Source organism: Pelophylax lessonae, assembly GCF_965119305.1.
Source record: "Pelophylax lessonae genome assembly, chromosome: 1".
Taxonomy (NCBI): Eukaryota; Metazoa; Chordata; class Amphibia; order Anura; family Ranidae; genus Pelophylax; species Pelophylax lessonae.
This window is the reverse complement of record NC_138768.1, coordinates 543,819,000-543,840,312: the sequence shown is the minus strand read 5'-3', so window position 1 is coordinate 543,840,312 and position 21,313 is coordinate 543,819,000. Positions and strand designations below refer to the sequence as shown.

At 40.5% G+C, this 21,313-nt stretch overlaps 1 protein-coding gene across 6 annotated transcripts in view; it reads right to left on the bottom strand.

Annotated features, from left to right (window-relative positions):
* The window catches only part of PSD3 (pleckstrin and Sec7 domain containing 3), a gene marked incomplete at its 5' end in the record, with an annotated part of 867,292 nt that overhangs the window by 124,589 nt on the left and 721,390 nt on the right, over positions 1-21,313 (bottom strand). For all 6 annotated transcript variants that reach the window (XM_082247748.1, XM_082247749.1, XM_082247750.1 and 3 more), the window contains one exon: positions 7,551-7,747. In XM_082247748.1, coding sequence (XP_082103874.1) covers positions 7,551-7,747 — 197 coding nt within the window. The remainder of the gene's footprint in view (positions 1-7,550; positions 7,748-21,313) is intronic.

The window sequence follows — 21,313 nt, the reverse complement described above, 5'->3', positions numbered from 1 at the left end:
CTTTTGTGTGTTCCCATGCATTTGACAGTCTATTAAAATGAATGGGCTGTTGAAACCAAAACACAAGAAAAAACAATACAAAAACAAATTAAAGGAGAAGTATCATTAAAAGTGCTGCGCAGTAAGTGATATACTAATTAAAATACCCAGTGATAAATAAATTCATAAGATATATAAAACACACACATGATAAATCATCATAAACAAAGATAAAAATAAAAAGTGATAGCGGTATCAATAAAAAAAAATAGTGAATGATTATAAAAATTGATGAGAAGGTGATATATGAATCCAATCATCAGTGCTGTGAAACTAGTTGAAACAATATGACAGCTTGTCAGCTCCACTCTTGTGACCCCCCTAACGCAGGGATCCTCAAACTATGGCCCTCCAGCTGTTGCAGAACTACACATCCCATGAGGCATTGTAAAACACTGACATTCACAGACATGACTAGGCATGATGGGAATTGTAATTCCTTAACAACTGGAGGGCCATAGTTTGAAGACCCCTGCCCTAATGGGTGGGTTTTCACCTCACTGAATATGACTTCGCAATTAAGCTTGGTCTGAAAAAGCTGGTATACCCTCACAGGGTAATGGTGGATGGTTTCCTTTATTCCTCTTTTAGTCCAAGCTCCCAGTCTTAGATATATAATTCCAGCAGCTCTCTCACATATGGGGAGAAACATAAAACCATGGTGCAATTTGGTAAAATCAACTTTTATTAAAAAACAAATTCACTCACATGCAGTTAGTGCTTGAGCGCATCAATCTATCCCAGCAGGAATTAAAAGAGGAATAAAGGAAACCATCCACCATTACCCTGTGAGGGTATACCAGAGCTTTCAGACCAAGCTTAATTGCTAGGTCACATTCAATGAGGTGAAAACTCACCCATTAGAGCAGGGGTCTTCAAACTATGGCCCTCCAGTTGTTCAGGAATTACATATCCTATCATGACTAGTCTTGTCTGTAAATGTCAGAGTTTTACAATGCCTCAATGGATGTGTAGTTGTGCAACAGCTGCAGGGCCATAGTTTGAGGATCCCCGCATAAGGGGGGTCACAAGAGTGGAGGTGACACATCTGACAAGCGGTCATACTGTTTCAACTATTTTCACAGCACTGGTGATGGGATCATATATCACATTCTCATCAATTTTTATAATCATTCACTATTTATTTTTATTGATATCGCTATCACTTTTTATTTTTATATTTGTTTATGATGTTTTTATATATCTTATGAATTTATTTATCACTGGATATTTTAATTAGTATAGCACTTACTGCGCAGCACTTTTAATGATTACCATTTGTTTTTCACACTAATTGATTGGGAAGTGATTAGTGCAGGCTGCAGTTTTAAGACATAGTAGCTCACAGGATCACTCTTATAAAAAAGAAGTGTCGCCAAAGCTTTTTTGGTCATACTTCTCATGTGGGCCACTGATGGCTGACGTCACAGAGCCGGTCCAGCCTGCAGGGATCCCGACAATAATGTCAAGATCCACCAGGATGCCTGACCAGCAGCTGACTTAGCCTCTTAGTGTGCCACTGAGAGTCTGAGCCAGCCGCTTCTGCTCCCTCCACATCGCCCTTTGTGAAAACCAAGCAATCATGTGATCATTCTTATTCTTAGAGCCGCCAGGGGCAACAGAATGATACTGCAGCCACATAGGTGATTATGACTGTTTGATTCGTTTTTTTAAATTCCACACTTCTCTTTTAAATCACAGCACATCAGTTCTGAAATGTGATGAGTGACAGCACTAGTTTTCTTTTTTTTTTTTACTCCCTTTATTTTAATCTGGTGATTCAGCCAGTAAGTCTATTATTTTTTAACCATTCAGACCATGCTGTTAGAGGGTTGAGACAAACAATTTAACACTGACAGGGGCGCTTACAATGGTAAGCTTTTATTCATTTATGTGAAATCTTTTTCCCAAAAGGAAAAAAAAATACCCGTTTGATGTACCTGCTTATAAATGTTAGCTGGAGCTCAGTTTCAATTTGTTAGTCAAGTCCACCAAAATCTGCCAGTACATCTAATACTACCCTCCCCCCCTACTGACAATGCCGCTTTTCCGAAAGGTGTCTGTTTTCCTTCTTCATCCAGAATGAAGAAATTTGATTTTTTTGTTTGATACGTTTTTTACAGATAGTAATATATATATATATATATATATACACATATATTATATATATATACATATACAGTGCCTTGCGAAAGTATTCGGCCCCCTTGAACTTTTCAACCTTTTGCCACATTTCAGGCTTCAAACATAAAGATATAAAACTAATTTTTTGTGAAGAATCAACAAGTGGGACACAATCATGAAGTGGAACAAAATTTATTGGATATTTCAAACTTTTTTAACAAATAAAAAAACTGAAAAATTGGGCGTGCAGAATTATTCAGCCCCCTTAATTAATACTTTGTAGCGCCACCTTTTGCTGCGATTACAGCTAAAAGTCGCTTGGGGTATGTCTCTATCAGTTTTGCACATCGAGAGACTGAAATTTTTGCCCATTCCTCCTTGCAAAACAGATCAAGCTCAGTGAGGTTGGATGAAGAGCGTTTGTGAACAGCAGTTCTTTCCACAGATTCTCGATTGGATTCAGGTCTGGACTTTGACTTGGCCATTCTAACACCTGGATATGTTTATTTGTGAACCATTCCATTGTAGATTTTGCTTTATGTTTTGGATCATTGTCTTGTTGGAAGACAAATCTCCGTCCCAGTCTCAGGTCTTTTGCAGACTCCATCAGTTTTTCTTCCAGAATGGTCCTGTATTTGGCTCCATTCATCTTCCCATCAATTTTAACCATCTTCCCTGTCCCTGCTGAAGAAAAGCAGGCCCAAATCATGATGCTGCCACCACCATGTTTGTCAGTGGGGATGGTGTGTTCAGGGTGATGAGCTGTGTTGCTTTTACGCCAAACATAACGATTTGCCTTGTTGCCAAAAAGTTCGATTTTGGTTTCATCTGACCAGAGCACCTTCTTCCACATGTTTGGTGTGTCTCCCAGGTGGCGTGTGGCAAACTTTAAACAACACTTTTTATGGATATCTTTAAGAAATGGCTTTCTTCTTTCCACTCTTCCATAAAGGCCAGATTTGTGCAGTATACGACTGATTGTTGTCCTGTTTGGGTACAGTATTGCATGGCCGTGCAATTACCAATTAAAGTAGCACAGTGCCAAATAGCAAAAAATGGCCTGGTCATGAATAGGGTAAAATCTTCTGGAGCTCAAGTGGTTAAAAAGCATAAGAGCCCTTTCACACTGGGCGCCTCAGTTTGATGGAATCCGCTTGCTCGGCGGGTATCGATCCGCTGAGCAGGCGGATGACAGGTCGGTCTCAGCTCACTGTGCTGAGACTGACTTGTCAGAGTCCCCCTCTCCTCTATGGGGAGATTGGATGAAAACAAACTGCCTGCCCGTTTTTATCCAATCCTATCTAATCTGATCCTTGAGATGGATGGAAAATAGGGTCACCATCTGTCTGGATTTGGTGGACTGGATCGGATAGCGGTGGGTATCAGCAGACGTCACCGCTGACATCTGCTGCTCCTTAATGAATGGAGGGAAAAACCGACCCTTATATAGTTCTAAAGAATTAGCAGGATGCCCCAGTCTACAATAATTAATTCAAGAACAATGCAAAAAGAATAATGAATACAAATTAAAATCGGTTTATGGGGTTATTGTGATTTATACAAATTCCCACAGTACACAGGAATGTCATTTCTAATTACAGTGTATGTATAGGCAAATCTTTTTTGTTTTTGAATAAAGAATAAAATGGTTCAAATTTGCTAGCTTATTTCTGCCATCTGTGTCCCATTGGGAAAAATTCCCTTTATTTTATTTTCCAAAAATGCACAAGAGAATATATTTTTACAAAAAAGCAAATTTTCAATCCAGTCAGTTGTTACTGGAACAGATGTTCCAACTGGAAGATTTTCATTCAACTCTTGTTCTGAATATTTGGGTTTCTAATCATTTATGTTTTGGGTTTCTAATCATTGATGTTGAAAGCTAACAAACAGGGTGAGTCTACCTAGCAGGGACACAGACCGCAATAAAACAATGATCAAGGTTTCAACATTTTCTCATTTATAAAGACTAGAAAAAAAAAAGGTTTTGACTATAGATATACTTCAAGCAATTATTTTCCTGGTTGAGAAATCCAGCTTTCTTTGTCACCTTTTGGTTCCAATCTGCTCATTGGACACTGAAACTGGGGCTTTGTCCAATGAGCAGGGAGCTGACACAAAAAGTGGTGAAACTAACCCAGGAACCAATCAATTTTAAGATTCGACAGGTAAAACAGTAATCATGTATGTAACATTTTAACCACGTAATTAGCTGTTTGCCTGAAGTTCCACTTCTAAATAAACAGTGCTATGGGTAACGCAGGCACTTTTTTCCACTATTTATAAATCACCTTTTATAATGTGCCATCAAAAATGTAGAGAACAATTTCAAAATGGTAAGCCGAGATTAAATAAAGGCCTATATTTCATTATATGCACCAACCACGTCCTCATAAGGATGAAGATCATTATGATGCATAGACTTAGGAATCAGTCACTGATTATAATCTAGATGAATTCATCCATGAATACAAGTAAGCGCCCACGGTTAATTTAATTTTGTAGAGCTGTCAGTTGAAAATAGCTTTTTCATTTGTGGTACATTGAAGAAAAGCTTTTTGGCTTGTTCTTGCTTCACTGCTTTGTTGTGGGTGAATAATATAAATGTCAAATCTCCAAAAATATTGCTCAAGGGTACCCGATGCTAGCACTGGTGACTGTAAAGTTTCAGTGGTCAAATATGCGATCTTCTGCTTATAATCTTAGCTTCATAGGTTTACAGTAAGTAAGCAGCATTCACTATCATGCAAATAATATGTGAAGTAGATATGAATCCGAAATTTTTATTAAGATCGAATGTGTTTTTAAAATTTTGTATGAATGCAGCTTTTATTAAAAAAATGTGTTCAGGCATTTGCTATTATGGGGTGACAACTTTCCTCCTGCATTGTCACTCTTTCACATTCACCCTGGTTAAGACTACAATTAGCCGTGCCAACACACCTGTATGGTCCACCATGGTTAGGGTTTGTGTTGACTTTGACATTTTTCCTTTGAATGCAGGCTTTGATGGGAAAAAGTATCAAAGTTATGAGAGACACTTCTAAGAGCATTCAGATTAAGTGCAGCTAACTCACATTTGACTTTTTTTTTTTTTTTCATTCCCATACACTTGTATGGAAAAGAAGCAGTTGTGTAATGATCAAATTCCCATTGACACTGACCCTTACTATACTAAGTAAATGGGTCCATAGAAATAATGTAGAGTGTGCACACAGACAGAAGGTAGCTGAGAAAGGTTGGAGGGGATCAAAGACTAAAGCTGGGCATAGATAAATCGAAATTCGGCTGGTTGAGCAGGGAGCGACAGAATTTCGATCCACGTGTTACAGTTCCTGCTTGACAGAAGTCAGTGTAAGAATTGACGTCTCCTAAAATGGCTTGTTGTAAATTTTCTGTTGATCAGAGGCTGCAGCCACTGTTCAATGTATTCTGACAGCAGAGAGTCCACACTGTCAGAATGCAATGAGGCTGATTTACTAAAACTGGAGAGTAAAAAATCTGGTGTGACTGTGCATTGTAGCCAGTCATCTTCTAACTTCAGCTTGTTCAACTAAAAAGTGTCATTAAACCCACAGCATTAAAAAAATTCAATAAATACTGTTCATACTCAGCCACTATGAGATTCATAGTAACGGTATAGTTCCCCTTCTTGTGGACAGCCTTCCCAGAAGAGTTGAAGCTGTTATAGCTGCAAAGGGTGGGCCAACTCAATATTGAACCCTACGGACCAAGACAGGGATGCCATTAAAGTTAATGTATGTGTAAAGGCAGGCGGCTCAATATTTTTGGTAATATAGTGTTCTTGTGTGTGTGCTAAGAGTGTGCTGCACAACAGCTTCGGGTCTCCTACTAAGGATCGGGAACCGAAAGTCTCAGTTTCTGATCACTGTAATAGTCTCTGATTGACAACCCCATTGCTCAGTCACTGTGCAGTCTGCCCCTGTTTTCTTTTTTTTTTCTCTGAATACATTGTAAAAAAAATAAAAAATAAAATACAAATAAAAAAATAGCTTTGATCTAAGTCATCGTCAGAGTCAGAGTAATTTAGGTAGGATTTAAAAATATAAAATGCAATTTTTCAAATTTAGTATCAGTATCAGTGTGTTTTAGGTAGGATAAAGAAAAAAGCAAAATGCGCACCACTGTTTATGGGACCTACTATGAGTACAAACAACAAATGCATCCACATATGTAATATTGATGTGGTCGTCAGGAGCAGGGTCATTTATTTAAGGTTGTTCTTTGGTGAGAAGTTATGGTAATAGCAAGAAATATACAGCTAAAATATATATAATGTTTTACTATTTTGGATCAGTTTTCCATTATTCCCACCAAATGAAAGCTCTGTTTGTCCTTAAAAAAAGCATAATCAACCTGGATACATTAAGTAGCTGCGATGATATGTACAGTTGTACTAACACTTGTCAAAATTGCAAAAATTGGTTTGGTTGTTAAGGTTTGTTTTACCCTACATCATGAAGGGCTTAAGGGAACTACCACCAGAAAACTGTTGTAGGCACCATTTTGAATTCCCCTGAATGATCCTCATTTACTAAAGAAATGTAACATGTTCACTTTGCAAGATTAATTTTCCCTAAGCTTAGCGAATGTGGAATGTAAGGAAGATGTGCTGGTTTTAATTACCAAATCATGTGCAACCATAAATACTCTTTTTTCTTTATTTTCCCTGCACACGATTGGGAATTCTGTGCAAAGAAAATTTTCACTTTGTCACTTGGCTAAGTGAAAACTCCATTGCAAAGTGAAAATGCTCAATTTTTTTAGTAAATCAGGGTCACACTGACAAGCATCCAGTAAAACAGTGAATGCTGTATGCTTCAGATTAATCCAGTACTCAGGTGTACATGGCCCAAAAATGAGGACTGTGTTTTCAATATGAACCAAGAAAAAACTGTTTTTTAATAAACTGTTTTTTAATAAACAAACACAGATATATTTCTTTAAAGAGGCTTGATATGAAACTGTTCCCCATAAGCTGTGCGTAGTATAACTTTAAAGCTCCAAGGGTAATTAATGTAATTCACTGCTTATATGTGCTTGTATGCTTTTTGTTAATTATATATTTTTATCTACGTTTTTATAGCAAATTTAATTTGTTTATTATTGCACTTACAGTTTCAGAAGTTGACTGTGAAAAAGAATCACAAAAAAGTGCATTGCAAATGCAGTGCTGAAATTTGCCCCAAAAACACACTTGAAATAAATTCTAATATACATTTCTATGTTTACTTGATGGCCATTAAAACATTTTTGACTTAGTGTTTACGTTGAAATATCTGTACTATTAGCCCAAGTCTGCATAATCATGCAAATCAACAGACTCAGAAGTAATACATAGAAAATAAAGTCATTATGTGGCTTACTTTTTTTCCCATCCATATCTGCATGGAGTTTGCGTGCAAGGAAACCAGCCTTGTACACTGCTGCATTTGGATCATGGGGAATATCCAGGAATGGATTGCTGCTGCTGCCGATCCGACTAACGCTCTTTGACTGAGTACCATTGGCTTTTTCATCAGCACTGTCTGATGGGGATTTCTTCATTGCATCAACATCATCTCTGTTGAGAGAAAAAAAACATTTATATTTTTAATAACAGTTAAAAAATCTAAGCTAAGTGAAATAACTTTAATTTCTTCACATCATCATTAGTCAGCCTGTCCTTTGCCCCAGCAGCTCACACAGAGGCCCTTTGCTCAGCCTGCATACAACTCCTTTCAGGTACAAGGAAAGAAGCGAGGAAACCCTTGTAAGCTCCAAGTCATGACAATGCTATCTCCACCCCAATGTGACAGTGCTGGACCAAGTACCAATGCTGCTACTAGAAGAGAGTGAGTAAAAAAGCTTGACCTGACCTGAATGTACTGGGCATTCTCTTTGTTTGCAGCAGCTGAACAAAGTGTTGGGGGAGGGGAGGGAAGGAAAGGTGGGTTTGTGCGTCTGGGGAGAATTGAAGTTAAAGTGATACTAAAGGATATAATTAATTGTTTAAAATAAAAAAGACAGTTAACTTACCTACTCTGTGCAAAAAAATCCCTTACCTTCTCCTCTGGCAGTCCCCCACTATGCCTGTCCACTCCTACGGCTACCTCTTTAGCAAGCCGGGTGCTAAGGAGACACCTGTGCGTGCACACTCCCAAGCCAAGATGTGTGTGTCTATAAATCAACACAGAACTGGTAAACCACGCCCCTGCTCCTTTCTCACAGGAGTTTGACTGAAAGCACAATGACCCTTTGGCTCTTATGTGAGACCAGGAAGTGAGACAAGCTGTGCTGGAGCCGAGACAAGGCTGGAACGGTGACAAGAGCAAGATGTTGGTAGGCCAGGTAGGGGGGATGTTTTTTTACCTTAATACAGAGAATGCTTTAAGGTCAAAAAACTTTAGACTTAAGAACATTTAAAAAAAAAATAAAAAATGTCTGAGTGCAGCCCCCCCTCTTATACTTACTGAGCTCAATCTGGATTTAACTATGTGCACAAGAGCAGCAGCTCTCTTGGCTTGCTTCCTCTTCATAGGATCAGAGACAGCCATTGGCTCCTGCTGCTGTCGATCACAGCCAGTGAGGAGGTAATGGAGAGCAGGGCTGAGCCATGCTGCGTGTCTCTATGGACACACAGAACCAGCTTGGGAGTGAGCCTGCATGAGTCTCCCCATAGCAAGCAGCTTGCTATGGTAATTATTCAGCGGGGGAAGGGGGGGAGCCAGGTATGCTGGGTGCAGAATAGGTAAGTACAGCGATTTTTGCTTCACAGGGTTAGATAGATTAGGGTTAGAACGTGGCACAGAGCAGATTTAGCATTAGTTAGGTTTTGCCCAGAATTATCCTTTAAAAAATGGGATTTTTGACTTATCGTGAAATCAATTTCTTTGTTCTTCAGCTCCTGATCTTCTTAAACATTGGGTTATACTGCCCCCTACAGAAGTAGGACACTAGGAAGAAAAAAAGTCTGGCTACGCCTATGGGCAGTCCCAGGGGGTATACTCCCTCTCTCTGCTATAGGTACTCAGTTTTGTTACAAGCAGTGTCAGAAGAAATACACCTCCACAGAGGGGTGGGTGCTGTGTCCATCAATGAACATCAGAGAAATGGATTTTGAGGTAAGTCAAAAATCCAGATTTCTGTTTCGTTAATTGATGGACACAGCTCCTGATCTTCTTAACCATTGAGACATCCAAAAGCAGTGTTAAAAATGAGCGGTGGGAACAGCAAAATATTCCCAAGGCTAAACCGTAGCCAACCAGGCAACAGGAGCTTGCAAAAACAGCTAGAGCCAACCTGAAAAGAACAATACACCCTCAAAGAGGACCAAGTTCTCTAAACAGCAGCCTGCAAAACCTTTGCGGCCAAAGGAAGCATCCGCAGATGCCAACACATCGACTTTATAGAACTTTGTGAAAGTGTGCACCGACGACCAGGTGGCCACCTTGCAAACCTGTGTCACTGCCCAATTAAAGTGTGCCTTGACAGGGGCCTTGACTCCTTATGAAATAGACCTGAATCATCATCTGTCTGATCTATCTGGAAATGCTGGAAATGGTTGCAGAGGAAGCCGACAACCCTTTCCGAGGCCCATCTGTGAGCACAAAAAAAGTGAGTCTGACTATCTAAAAGACACCGTAGCTGCGAGGTACACCCTAATTGCCTGGACCACATCCAAGGCATGCAAAGCAATTTCCTTTGGATGTTTTGGCCTGGGATACAGGGAAAGCAACACAATGTCTTCATTCAAATGAAAATCAGAAACAACCTGAGTAGGGAACAACAGACAGGGTTGAAAAACCATCTTATCACTGTGAACCACCAAGTAAGGTAAAAGACAGGATAATGCCGCCAATTCTGACACCCTTTGCACAGAGGTGAAAGCCACCAAAAAGGCCACCTTCTGGGACAGCGTAAGCAGGGGAATCTCCCGAAGATTCTCAAAAGGAGGCTTCTGGAGGACTGAGCACCAAAATGAGGTCCCAAGGCTGAAACAGAGACGGCACTGGAGGGGTCAAGTGCCTAACTCCCTGAAGAAAGGTACACACCAGGAAGTATAAAGAAAAGAAGAAAGATCCGCGCTTAGGATAAACTATCTATAAAATAGTGCGTAAAATTTCTATAAATAAAACACTAATGGCTGCTGCCCACTCCAAGAGATGCACCCCCAATGGGGGAGCGTCAGGTGTAAATGTCAAAAAGGGGAGTGATTGGCGCTGCCAGGAAGTTAGGTTAATGTGAAATCTGGGTTAGGCTCCTATAGTTCAAGACCAAGTTCAACACATGCAAATGCACATAGAATGTATGTGGGAATGAGAACTATATAAGTAATAGGATATAAAAACACAATGGGTTTGTAATATGTGTGTAAAATTAACACTATGTGCTGATACCAAATCAATAAATAAATAAATGTGTTCAATACCTAATACGCTTATTGAGACTCAACATAAATATGCAAATATATGTAAATGTAGGTATACAAATATAAAAGCATATAAAGATAGTATTAATAAATTATGGTGATATAGAGAGTTAGTGTGCAAAAGTGCTAAAAAATAAATATAGTGCACTAATCAAACTAAATAAGGTGCATTCCGAATAGTCATAACCATCTATTCAATAAAGTGCAACTGCATACTCATAAGCAATGAAAATAAATAAGTGGGTGAACTATGTGCATCCCACACTGGTGACAATATAAACACTAGTAAATAAATAAGTGCAGCCGTGCAAATAACTATATAAATTATGAAAGTGAGAACCATATAAATTCAAAGGCTCAAAAAGCAGGTTCTGTGTATTTTAAAATTGTCCAAAAATAGTGCAATCAGAGTTGGTACAGAAATCATAAAGTTCTATAGTCCATATAAGGATGGAGTAAGGTGCTCTTTTTTTCTATGAAGCCGGGAGTGCAGTGAGTGATTGGAAGATAGGGTGCTCCCCCTCTCCTGGGGTCCTGTGCTTACCGGATGTCCGTACCCCTACAGGGGTAAATGGCGGGTCGATAACAGGGATCGCTCCCATACACCGGCTTCTCCAGATGACGTCAGTGTGACGAAACGCGTCGAGAACGTGACCACATCACTTCCGTCTGAACGATCCCGAGGCTAGGAACGCACGCTGATCCCAGGCGAGCACCGCGAACGAGGTAGTTGCGGACCCTATGCCATACGGATGCGCTGCATGTTGATTTTATGTGAGTACATGTCTTTTTTGGAATCTAAATAAAAGTTTTAAAGGCAATCCTGCACTATCGGAGGCTTCTGTTTTTCCCCTTTTTCATATACCCGGGAATTGTACTGGAGCTCTCTCCCTGATGCTTTAACCCCTATGTGTACCGGAGCAAGGAGTGGATACGAGTGGTAATAGGAAGGATAGGACGGAACCAGATTGCCGGTGTATGGGAGCGATCCCTGTTATCGACCCGCCATTTACCCCTGTAGGGGTACGGACATCCGGTAAGCACAGGACCCCAGGAGAGGGGGAGCACCCTATCTTCCAATCACTCACTGCACTCCCGGCTTCATAGAAAAAAAGAGCACCTTACTCCATCCTTATATGGACTATAGAACTTTATGATTTCTGTACCAACTCTGATTGCACTATTTTTGGACAATTTTAAAATACACAGAACCTGCTTTTTGAGCCTTTGAATTTATATGGTTCTCACTTTCATAATTTATATAGTTATTTGCACAGCTGCACTTATTTATTTACTAGTGTTTATATTGTCACCAGTGTGGGATGCACATAGTTCACCCACTTATTTATTTTCATTGCTTATGAGTATGCAGTTGCACTTTATTGAATAGATGGTTAGGACTATTTGGAATGCACCTTATTTAGTTTGATTAGTGCACTATATTTATTTTTTAGCACTTTTGCACACTAACTCTCTAGATCACCATAATTTATTAATACTATCTTTATATGCTTTTATATTTTTATACCTACATTTACATATATTTGCATATTTATGTTGAGTCTCAATAAGCGTGTTAGGTATTGAACACATTTATTTATTTATTGATTTGGTATCAGCACATAGTGTTAATTTTACACACATTACACACCCATTGTGTTTTTATATCCTATTACTTATATAGTTCTCATTCCCACATACATTCTATGTGCATTTGCATGTGTTGAACTTGGTCTTGAACTATAGGAGCCTAACCCAGATTTCCCATTAACCTAACTTCCTGGCAGCGCCAATCACTCCCCTTTTTGACATTTACACCAGGAAGTATGTTGCCAAGGGCCGTTGAAAGTTGAAAGAAGACCGCTAAGGCCGACACCTGACCCTTGATAGTACTCAAGGCCAGTTTATGCTTAACCCCCCATTGAAAAAACGTCAAGATCAGAGCTACCGAAAAAGAGCGAGGATGAACCCCAAGAGACTCACACCATGCAATGTACGATTTTGTGGTAAAAATTACTGTGCTAACAAAAATAGTGAACAAATAGCCACTGTCACTCCAACAGACTGTGATGGCAACCAAATATAAACATAAATTGTGCAACGCTCAAATGTAAAACTGAGTACAATAGGATACACACTAAAATGCAAAAATAAAGTCCAATATTCAAAATTAGACAAAAAAGGAAGGTGACCAGTCCCACATAGAAGAGTGAATACTTGTGATAAATCCCACACCAAAAAGAATATAATTCGCTCACCAGATGGCATGGACCCAAATTACCTTACAGCAATTGGGTCATGCAGGCTGAAAGTGATGATCTCCTTGGAACAGATGGCAGAGGCTTCCACAAATTCTCCTCCAAATGGTGGATAGAGGAAGGTCACTCAAGGATGGTACACGTATGGATATCTGGAAATCCCCACTCAGAAAGGTGTATGTGGGATAAATCGAAAAGACACCATAGCGTGATACCGTTTAAATGGTTTATTAAAGCAAAGAAAGTAATGCACTTACAATGGGTCAGATGGTAGGAAGCATTCAATACAATTCGGCACTCTTGACAAATCGAACGCGTTTCATTACACATAACATTTTCAAAGGAATTAGCCTGGTGCCTGAATCAACATACTTTGTATTTATAGAGGTGTATAGGAGCAGCTGATAGAAATCAGAAAATGATGACAAACCGGACCATTCCAATATGGCGTCGGAATGTAAATCAAGCCTCCTTTTAGTGCACCAATTAGGAGGTATCTTCATTATTAAGAACCAATCCAAATGGGCATTGTTTCAATATCTCACATTGTTGTGGCCATGCCACATTGGCTTGCGGTTCAAGCCTCCCTATGAATTCAATCAAAGGGGCCGTTCCGTCGCCAGGAAATGACACTCTTAAAAGTAAACATGTCCAATTGGTTGGAAAACACTAAGCATCATCAGAAAGTGACACTGTCAGCTTCTCTCATTGGCCAAACAGTGATTGTGTACATCTAGCATCACTTCCTGTGGCGCCAGGAAATGACGCAATCATGTACCTGGAAGTGACCCTAGGATGCACCCAAGCCTCCATCTCATAACAGGAAGTGACCATAAACCATGATAAGGAAGCCATAGATCAACAGCAATTCACCAACAATGGCTGGTGATAAATTAAGTTATTAAAAACATTGAAATGGGGAACAATAGATTACATAGTAAAAATCTCATAGAATATACATAAAAATTGTGCCAATAGGTCACATAAATAATCGTATAAAACCGCATAAAATTACATAATCCCATGGAGAGGAGGGTCTGGTAAACGGGGAGTTTTCCGCCTTGAAACCTACTGGATTTATACCTTGCAGACTTATGTGCCCTATGGCTTAAATGTTGAGTTGGACATCAACGCTTTTATTAGTACCTCTTAAGTTTTGATGTTCCCACCCACATTTGTCCTGGGATTGGACACATATTTGTACACAATTTATTTTAATTAACCTTTAATATTATGGTCCTTTGTCGGCGTTGCTTTTTAATGTACCTTTTAGATTAATATTTTATAACAAATCCAGAGGGGTTCTATATGCTTTTACATGGTTTTATCATTCTATTTATGGAGTTTTTATAAATCTATTTATGCGGTTTTATACGATTATTTATGTGACCTATTGGCACAATTTTTATGTATATTCTATGAGATTTTTATTATGTAATCTATTGTTCCCCATTTCAATGTTTTTAATAACTTAATTTATCACCAGCCATTGTTGGTGAATTGCTGTTGATCTATGGCTTCCTTATTATGGTTTATGGTCACTTCCTGGCCTGAGATGGAGGCTTTGGTGCATCCTAGGGTCTCTTCCGGGTACGTGATTGCGTCATTTCCTGGCGCCACAGGAAGTGATACTAGATGTACACAATCACCGTTTGGCCAATGAGAGAAGCTGACAGTGTCACTTTCTGATGACGCTTAGTGTTTTCCAACCAATTGGACATGTTTACTTTGAAGAGTGTCATTTCCTGGTGACGGAACGGCCCCTTTGATTGAATTCACAATGTAAGATATTGAAACAATGCCCATTTGGATTGGTTCTTAATAATGAAGATACCTCCTAATTGGTGCACTAAAAGGAGGATTGATTTACATGCCAGCGCCATATTGGAATGGTCCGGTTTGTCATCATTTTCTGATTTCTATCAGCTGCTCCTATACACCTCTATAAATACAAGGTATGTTGATTCAGGCACCAGGCTAATTCCTTTGAAAATGTTATGTGTAATGAAACGCGTTAGTTTGTCAAGAGTGCCGAATTGTATTGAATGCTTCCTACCATCTGACCCATTGTAAGTGCATTACTTTCTTTGCTTTAATAAACCATTTAAACTGTATCACGCTATGGTGTCTTTTCGATTTATCCCACATACACCTTTCTGAGTGGGGATTTCCAGATATCCATACGTGTACCATCCTTGAGTGACCTTCCTATATCCACCATTTGGAGGAGAATTCGTGGAAGCCTCTGCCATCTGTTCCAAGGAGATTATCACTTTCAGCCTGCATGACCCAATTGCTGTAAGGTACTTTGGGTCCATGCCATCTGGTGAGCGAATTATATTCTCTTTTTGGTGTGGGATTTATCACAACTATTCACTCTTCTATGTGGGACTGGTCACCTTCCTTTTTTGTCTAATTTTGAATATTGGACTTTATTTTTGCATTTTAGTGTGTATCCTATTGTACTCACTTTTACATTTGAGCGCTGCACAATTTTTGTTTATATGCAATGTACGATGGTAGATCTTCCTAGAAGTGTATTTCTTAGCTTTTAACAGTGGAATCTCTGACTCAGGCAAACATCTATCCATCAGTATAGAAAAAATATACTATGTATATTAGCGCGCCAAGAAGATTTGTATCAGAAACCTGGTATGAATAAATATATGTGTAAATAAATAAATACTGTGATTAATAAATTAAGATGGGCGGAGTGTAGAGCGGCAGCTCCGGCATATAAGATCTGGGCTAGACGTGAGACTCCACCTCTGAAGACGTCTAACCAATGACGAAACGCGTTAGATGGAACGCACGTCGTGACGTCATATGAGCTCGGGTGGAACGCAAGCCGGAACTACCGCTCTCCACTGCCTAAGCTCACGTGTATGACGGTCCCGTCCGTTTGTCTGATACTGCTTGGATTTTATCAGGTTTTTGCCTCACCTTTGCTGTATTTTGAACTTTGGATGTGCATGTCACCTATTTTTATTCACCTATTGGAACTTTTTATGGCTTTGTACCGTTGAAGTGTGCGGGGTGTGTGAAATAAATATATTGGAAAACAATACCACACTATCCGTTTATTCCCCCATCACGGTTTGTGATTGGAGGTGATTTACAGGGGAAGCACATCCCAGGAATTGGATCGTGGTTGAAGGAGACACATCCTATGGTTGAAGTCTAATCGTAGTATATTGGCACTGCAGAGGAACAGCTGTTTACACCCAGGGAGAGTGAATCCGAACCTGGAAAGGATTTCCTATTAAGCACGAATGGTTCTAATGTCGTAAGGCATATAGGACCCACAGTATCTGGTGAGTGGGCAATTCATTTATTTTCACAGTGAAGGGAGCACCAAAGAAGTCAAGGAAGAAGCACCAGCACACTAGTCCTCTAAGTTGTGTTTGGACTGTATACTACAATTAATATTTTAGCAATTGATCACTTTATCACCATACACTGGATGGACATTTATTCATGAATGGTTTATTAATTTATTTATTATTCATATTTATCAGTGCAATTGATTTATTTATTTTTAGCATTATATATTTAGCACTATTGTGATCTATTAATTTTTCAGAACACAGCAAGCGCTATAGGTATCACTGTTGTGATTACTTTTCTTTCATCATCTATCCATCAGTACCTGGCATTCAACAGCCAAGCCGTCAAAGCCAGCGACTGTAAAGCAGAATAGAAGATTGGTCCTAGGAGCGCGCAAGCTCGCTGGGAGCTTGGCGCATGCTTTGAAACGCGTTGTTTTCCATTTGACTTTGGTGATGTCACGCGGCTTCACGCTGCGTTCCAGCCCGACACGCGGAAGTACCGGATCCCGGATGACAACAGCCGGCTTAGTTTGTCCTCCTGCCGTATCCATCAGCTTCCATTTGCACTCCATCTTCGGCCACTGGATTCCACTACTATCTGACATCACCATCCTTTGAGCCTTGTATTACTGTACCCCATGTGAGTTTTTAAATCGTATGTGTAACCTTGGATTAAAACATACTGCACTTAGAGGCACTCCGTCTCTCTCTTCTTATCCAGAGAGGGGATCAGGTGGGGAGATGTGCTCCAAAGACTCCATGAGTCACAAGGAGGACCCCACAAAAAAGTGTATAACACTGCTAAGGGACAACCCCCGCCGCTCTGGCAGCACCCCCAGATTGCCAGTCACAAAGCACCCATTGATCCTCAGCAGAGAGGGAGAGGACCCACAAGACTCGCCACCCCGCAGAAACCAGACACCGCAGGCACCAGGAGAATCTGCACTGCACGAGTGGCGATCAGGAAACAAAAGGATCCAGTAGATGAGGAGGGGCTCCCACCACCAAAATCGCCACCCAGAAGGCTCCACAGACATGGCTGCCACTGTTTTCTATGGCAGACCACCGCAAAATGACCACCGGACTACACAAACATGGTTACCGTGCATTGCAGCACAAGGCTACAATAAAATGGTGGCACCACAAGGCTCCCAGGGACCCAGGAGGGATCCTTAGGTCTCAAGAACAGGCCCAGGCAGGACGGGGGGCCCTGGCAGGAGCCCCCCACTGCACAGCCAATCGTCAGGTCACCGGCCGCCCCCATCGCCAGCCTAGCGCCCTTCCCCCACCCCAGGAGGTGGACCAGACCACCCACACAGCCCAAGCATAAGTGGAGGGGACAGATGAAGGGGAGTGCCGACGGGAAGGAGGGGAACCCAGGGGATCAACCATCCAATGGAGGGGCCCACGTCCACCTCCAAAGCCCTCCAGGGGAGAGGGGGGAAAGCTACTCACCATACCAGGAACCAGGCAGGCACCGCTCCTTCGAAATGGGGGGCTGTTGGCCAGGAGGAGCGATGCATTTCCGACCTCATGAGGTGTTGAACTCACAGGCCAGCCCTCATCCGGTGGGGCTATGTCGCTGCCGACCTAGTGCAGAGCTGAGGTCTGCACGTGCGTGCTCGCTGGCCAGGCTGGGGTGACCACTGGATCTAGATTATCCAGCCCATTGCCCAGTTCGGCAGTTAATTGTAGATCTCACACGAAAGAACCAGGAAAAAAAAAATCTATCTAAAAAGAAAAATTTGCCAGGACCAGAGATCCCAGCAAGGAACTAGGTCCTTACTCCTGATCAGGCAGAAAAAAAAAAACAGAGTACCTATAGCAGAGAGGGGGAGTATACCCCCTGGGACTGCCCATAGACGTAGCCAGACTTTTTTTTGCCTAGTGTCCTACTCCTGTAGTGGGCAGTATAACCCAATTGTTAAGAAGATCAAGAGCTGTGTCCGTCAATGAACGAAAGAGAAAACACATTTCTGTAACATTAGACCTTCCTTTGCTGGTGGGGTTTAGATGTTTTTAAACTACTGAATAACAAAGCTTTTCTTAATACTAAATAAGCCAGGTTTGGGCAAACAAGTTTATTTATATTACGTAAGGACATGTAGGGTGAATTCAGCTTCTTATCCAGTCACTGTTGGTGAGTTATGCATGTTACAGTCAGCAAATTACTTAATCACCTGGTTCCTAAGGTTGACATGTCTGTAAAGAAGGCCCTTTATGCTTGCTTCACACATAGTGTTTTGCCTACCTTTGTGCCCTATACAATCTAATTGCACAGGAGAAAAGCAATGTTATTAGCAAACTCAATTGACTTGTTAATTAAACATGCCATTCATGGCAACCAACAGCACTACAATCGTTAATTCCCTAAAAAAAAAATATACAAAAAAAAAACCCCTCAAAAGAATTGCTTTTCTTTAATTACTAAAACACTACTACATACAGAATCAGGGCCCTTTCACACTTATGGACATTAAATGATGCACATTTGCGCTCACCAACATGCATTTTTAAGGATACAAGTGCACAAAATTTTTGATCCCTTTATTATTCATTTTAGTAGGCTGGCTTAACATGCATAATCAAAGACAAAATGCTGTATTCTGAAATTGAAACAAAATGTATGTCAATTTACAAAAAAAAAAAAAAAAAAAAAACAGTAACCTCGTGAGGAATGAACTGCCTGCAAAAGTCAGTTCATAAACGCAGTCCATCAGAGCTGGTTTTTAAAAATATCCTATTCTGTGAACATTCCTTGAAGCATTGTTAAGTCTATAATGGAAAGCACAACTGCAACTCAAAGAGTAGGAAAAATGATATTTGCTAGGGAAGCAACCATGGAGTCAATGGTTATCCTGAAGAAGCTGCAGTGATCAACAGCTGAGATGGTAGAATTAATCAATGGGAAAACTATAACCCCAACAGACCAAAAACTAGGTGGAACATTTATTAAAACTGGAGCAGCCAAAATTTGGAGAAGATGTGCAATAACAAATAATCAGGTTCTATCCTTCATTTTTCAAACCTAAACAAGCTGAAGATAGAAGCTGATTGGTTGCAATGTCTAGCTGCTCCTCATTCTGTCTGCTCCTGTTTTGATAAATTCACTCTTATGTGTTAATAAAGGGACAAGAGAAAAATTAGTTCATATTAAAAAAAAGGCTGTTTGGAATTTTCCAGAATACAAACATTGTTTTTATTGGTATGGACTAAAAAACTGCTCAGGACCAAGATCATGATGGAGTAATGGAACAAAATACAGGACAATTTTAGTTGATTCAGTCTGCAAAATAAGACTGGACCCTCCAACAGCACAGTGACCACAAAGCACAGCCAAAGCTACTGTGTACAGGAGTGGTTTAAAACCTATAGCATGAATGTTTACAGTCAAAGCCCAGGCATCAACCTAACTGCAAATCTCTGATAAGACTGCTGTTCCCCAAGTGATTCCATCTACCCTGACAGATCTAAAGCAATGTTTCCATAAAGCATGGGCAAACATTTGGGTTAATTACTACCAGGAGTAAGGCTATAAAATCATCATCCGCTGGTATTGCACCTCGAGCAAACTTCACACAATGTAGCCTAACTTTCCCCACAGCATGCTGGTGGTGTGGTCAGGGTACTGGGGACATGTTACATATCTTCTTGTCATATCCTGTACTAGACTCTTTTTGGTCCAAAGTCCATGAAATAAACTAAATAAAAAATGTATGGACAGACACATTCCAAAGTTACCGAGATTTTACCCAGTACACATTACACACTACACTATCACAACTCCATACCCACTAAGGCATACCGAAACTCTATTCTTAGACATCTTGTCAACGAGGTTCGCTCATGAATTCCTTCATTGTGGAAATCCTCCTGACCCCCGACAATTTCCCAATGGATAAGAGGGATGGAGGACATCAGGAAGATGGAGAGTCTAACAAGCTCTCTAAAAGACACAAATTTGCAATACACTGCTGCATGATTTTACTTGATTGACATCATCTATACCAGGGGTGTCAAACTCAATTTAATCACGGGCCGCATCAGCATTATGATTGCCCTGAACAGGGCCGGTTGTATCTGTTAGACTAGATATCCAGAGCATTCTCTACCCTTACATAAGACGTCAGGAGCCTCTCCACCATCAGAAGTTGAGTCCCCCACTCTCCCTTACATCACAGTGCACCCCCATTGCCTTGTGCTGATGCTTGGAAGAAGCTGGAGGCAATGCTGGAAAGCAGAAGGTACAGGATCTAGAGGAGGGCTGGAGCTCTTCTGCAGCTGCAGGAGAGGTGTGAGGGCCACATTAAATGGCCTGGAGGGCCGGATTCGGCCCGCGGGCCTTGTGTTTGACACATTTTATCCAAGATGATTTCAAATATTTGCTGAGTGACTGACACTGGCCCTCTTTATCACTGTACAGTCAGCTTGGACCCATCTTGGTAGATGCCCCTTGCCTGGCTCGCCCCCATCCCTGTCCCCCTCCCCCTTCTCCCGTCTTTTCTTTTCTTCAACTTCCTTCCTTTTCTTTTTCATCTGCCCATCCTCCCTCTTCTAAGTTGTCCCTCTCTTCCTGTATCCTATGTAAAAATCATCATCCTAACTACAGTGTCTGTCTCTTTTTTGCCTTTTGCACACTATTCACTGCCGTGACATTATATTTTGGACCTTCTTGAATTGATACATCATATAAGTCCTAAGAATAATGAAAAGGTTTGATTGTTAAACATTTTTTTGTTCCATTTACGTTCCCCTCCAAGAAACCGTTTACATTCAGCCTGATTTATACTGTTGTGTCCATTCTTGGAATTATCAAAATTACTGTGACCTTATGTGTAACATTATGTGATACATAATAAAAAAGAATGCATTAATAAAATGCAAACATAGAAGATCCATCATTATACTTTTTTTGTTAAAGTTCTGTTCCTTATGGGACAAAGTACCTAACAGTACTTTGTCCCATGTTGCGAAGTGCTTTATAACCATAGTTATAAGTTCTGAGATATCACCCTCTCCTCCCGCTGCAGCTGGTCCAACAATAGCATTGAAGAAGATGGCATATTCATAAGTGCTGCTTGTCCTAGCTGTGGACACTTTCCAAGAAGCAGCAAAAGGAATGCAGAAATAGG